This window comes from Bactrocera dorsalis, chromosome 4 (assembly GCF_023373825.1).
Source record: "Bactrocera dorsalis isolate Fly_Bdor chromosome 4, ASM2337382v1, whole genome shotgun sequence".
Classification (NCBI taxonomy): domain Eukaryota; kingdom Metazoa; phylum Arthropoda; class Insecta; order Diptera; family Tephritidae; genus Bactrocera; species Bactrocera dorsalis.
Genome location: NC_064306.1, coordinates 61,782,196 through 61,785,008, shown reverse-complemented (window position 1 = coordinate 61,785,008; position 2,813 = coordinate 61,782,196). Strand labels below are relative to the sequence as shown.

The window sequence follows — 2,813 nt, the reverse complement described above, 5'->3', positions numbered from 1 at the left end:
TCCGGCCGAAATGCTCGAAAAAGTTGCCCAAAATTGGACTTTCCGAATGGACCACCTAAGACGCAGCCGCGGTCAACATTTAAATGAAATTAAAATTTTATGCGTTTTTTTTTTAAAAAAAGTTATCAAGCTCTTAAAAAATCACCCTTTAGAACGGCGCCAAAGGCCACACAGGGAATATCACAATCGATTTATTGAAAACCAAGTTATCTCACGAAATGGTTCAGTCAATTGGCCGCCTCGGTTGTGCAACGCCGTTAGATCATTTCCTGTGAGGCTACGTCAAGTTTATGGCCTGTTTTTGAAAAAGCTTTAATGCCAAGTTTTTTGAAATAATCGATAAGCGAAATTAAAACTTTCATAAAAAAATTGATTTTTATTAAGTTTCCAAGAATTGTGTGTTAAAAAACCTCTAATACGATTAAGTTATGAATGGAAATTCAATACTGCACATGTAATAACTTCAAGTGAACCGGATATACAATTACATTAATTCCTCATTTAAAATTCTAAATCGATCGAGGCCATCAATCAAGTTACGTCATCATAAATCAATTAATCGCCCTATGTAGGGTACTTAACACAGCGCTGAAACATTTCAATCAGCAACGCTTGCAGTTACTTCATGCCGACTGCGACAGACAGAAAAAACAACAACAAAAAAGTAAATACGAACAAATCATCTCATGTAAATAAGCAAAAAAGAAGAACAACAAAGATGCATCTCCGATTATTTCCAGTTTGCTTAGATCGATCGCCACAAATTCGCTTGCATCGACATTTTCCAATCAATAAAAGCCCACCACTCTCGAGTGCCTCAACCAGTTTTCACTGATTGCTCGACGAGACACCAGCGAAACTGTCGCGAAGATGAACAAATTTACGGTAAATTTGTGAAGTGCTGCAGAATCTTATTCTCAAGTAATCAAACGCTTTACTTTTGCATTTTGCAGGTGATTTTTGTTGCCTTAGCCCTTTTGGGCGCCGTTAATGCTTACGGCGGCGGCGGCGGCGGTGGTAAATACGGTGGTGGTGGCTATGGACCAGGCGGCGGCGGTGGTGGCTTTGGTCCAGGCGGCGGTGGCGGTGGCTTTGGTCCAGGAGGTGGAGGCGGTGGTGGCTCTGGTGGTGGCGGTGGCCATGGTGGAGGCGGTGGATTCGGACCTGGAGGCGGTGGTGGTGGATTCGGCCCCGGAGGCGGTGGTGGCGGTTTTGGACCAGGCGGCGGTGGCGGCTCTGGCGGTGGTGGCGGCTCTGGTGGTGGTGGTGGCCACGGTGGTGGTGGTAGTGGTGGACACAGTGGTGGTGGTGGTGGTTTCGGACCAGGTGGTGGTGGTGGTGGTTTCGGGCCAGGCGGCGGTGGTGGTTTCGGACCAGGCGGCGGTGGCGGCTCTGGCGGTGGTGGTGGCTCCGGCGGTGGTGGTGGCTGGGGTTCAGGTGGCGGCTTCGGCTCGGGCAGTTCTGGCGGTTTCGGTTCAAGTGGTGGCTATGGCTCAAGTGGCGGCCATGGTGGCTACAAAAAGCATGGCTATTAGATTTAAGGCGCTATCTTTATTTTGCTGTGATTCTTTAACTGTGAAATATGTACATAACTTTCGTTTCGGAGAAATCATTGGATATGTTTGATGAAATAAATGTCTTTTTATATAACTACCTCATGTCGTCTTTTGGAGCTTTCGATATTAATAGTTCCTGTATATCTAGATCTTATAGTTTAATGTTCCTTTGAAAGCAAGAAAGCGGTTTGAGTTCATGTTAAGCGATAATTGTTTAAGTAGAGTACCTAGCGTGTACGTAGGACTACTCAGGATCTCGGTGTATTCCGAGTTCTGATCAGAGGTTTTTATAATATCGATCTTCCTGGCTAGATATAATATCAATTATCGTTGGTACCTATTTATGAATTACATCTGTCCCTCGAAGTTGTCTAAACACTCTAGGACTTTGAGTATTTAGATTAAGGATATGCCAAAAATTGGAGATAAAGCTCGGTCAATCATCTAGCGAAGGCACCAGTGCCACTTGTGTAGTATAAAATATTGACTTTTCACACTCTCTTCCTCTCTTTCGTATCTCTCTCAGATTTAACATTGCATAACGAAATGCAATTTTAACTTAATATTGCATAACATAGCATAGCCGAACATAAACATAACTTAATATAACATAAGATAATATGATAACATAACATGGCATGATATACCATAATATAACATAATGTAGCTTAACTTAACTCTACATAACACAACATACCATAATATAACACAACAAAACATAACATAACATAATATAACATAACACAACATAACATAACATAACATAACATAACATAACATAACATAACATAACATAACATAACATAACATAACATAACATAACATAACATAACATAACATAACATAACATAACATAACATAACATGACATAACATAACTTAACTTAACATAACATAACATAACATAACATAACATAACATAACATAGCATAATATAACGTAATATAAAATAACATAACATAAAATAGCATTACATAACATAAAGTAACTTAACATAGCATTGTACCACTTAACATGGCATAACATGGCTTAACTTAGCATGCTTACTTAGCAGTAAAGAGTAAACCGGGAGTCTGTACGCCAGGGCACATAAATTAAAACTCATATATTTTTCCTCGACCGCTTTTAGAGACTCTTAAAAAATAATTACGTAAAAGACACCACGGTGACCGTTAACTTGAATGTTAACCTCACCACATAACCGTCATCAATTTCCATTAGGACACAGCTGTTGCTGTTGCTCATACAACAACACACC

At 40.5% G+C, this 2,813-nt stretch overlaps 1 protein-coding gene across 1 annotated transcript; it reads left to right on the top strand.

Moving 5' to 3' along the window:
• Window positions 1-729: 729 nt before the first annotated feature.
• Window positions 730-1,653, top strand: LOC105229772 (uncharacterized). Its single transcript, XM_049454255.1, has 2 exons — window positions 730-885; window positions 954-1,653. The coding sequence occupies exons 1-2, from the start codon at window positions 871-873 to the stop codon at window positions 1,533-1,535; spliced, it is 597 nt and encodes a 198-aa protein (XP_049310212.1). The 5' UTR covers window positions 730-870; the 3' UTR covers window positions 1,536-1,653.
• Window positions 1,654-2,813: the final 1,160 nt, after the last annotated feature.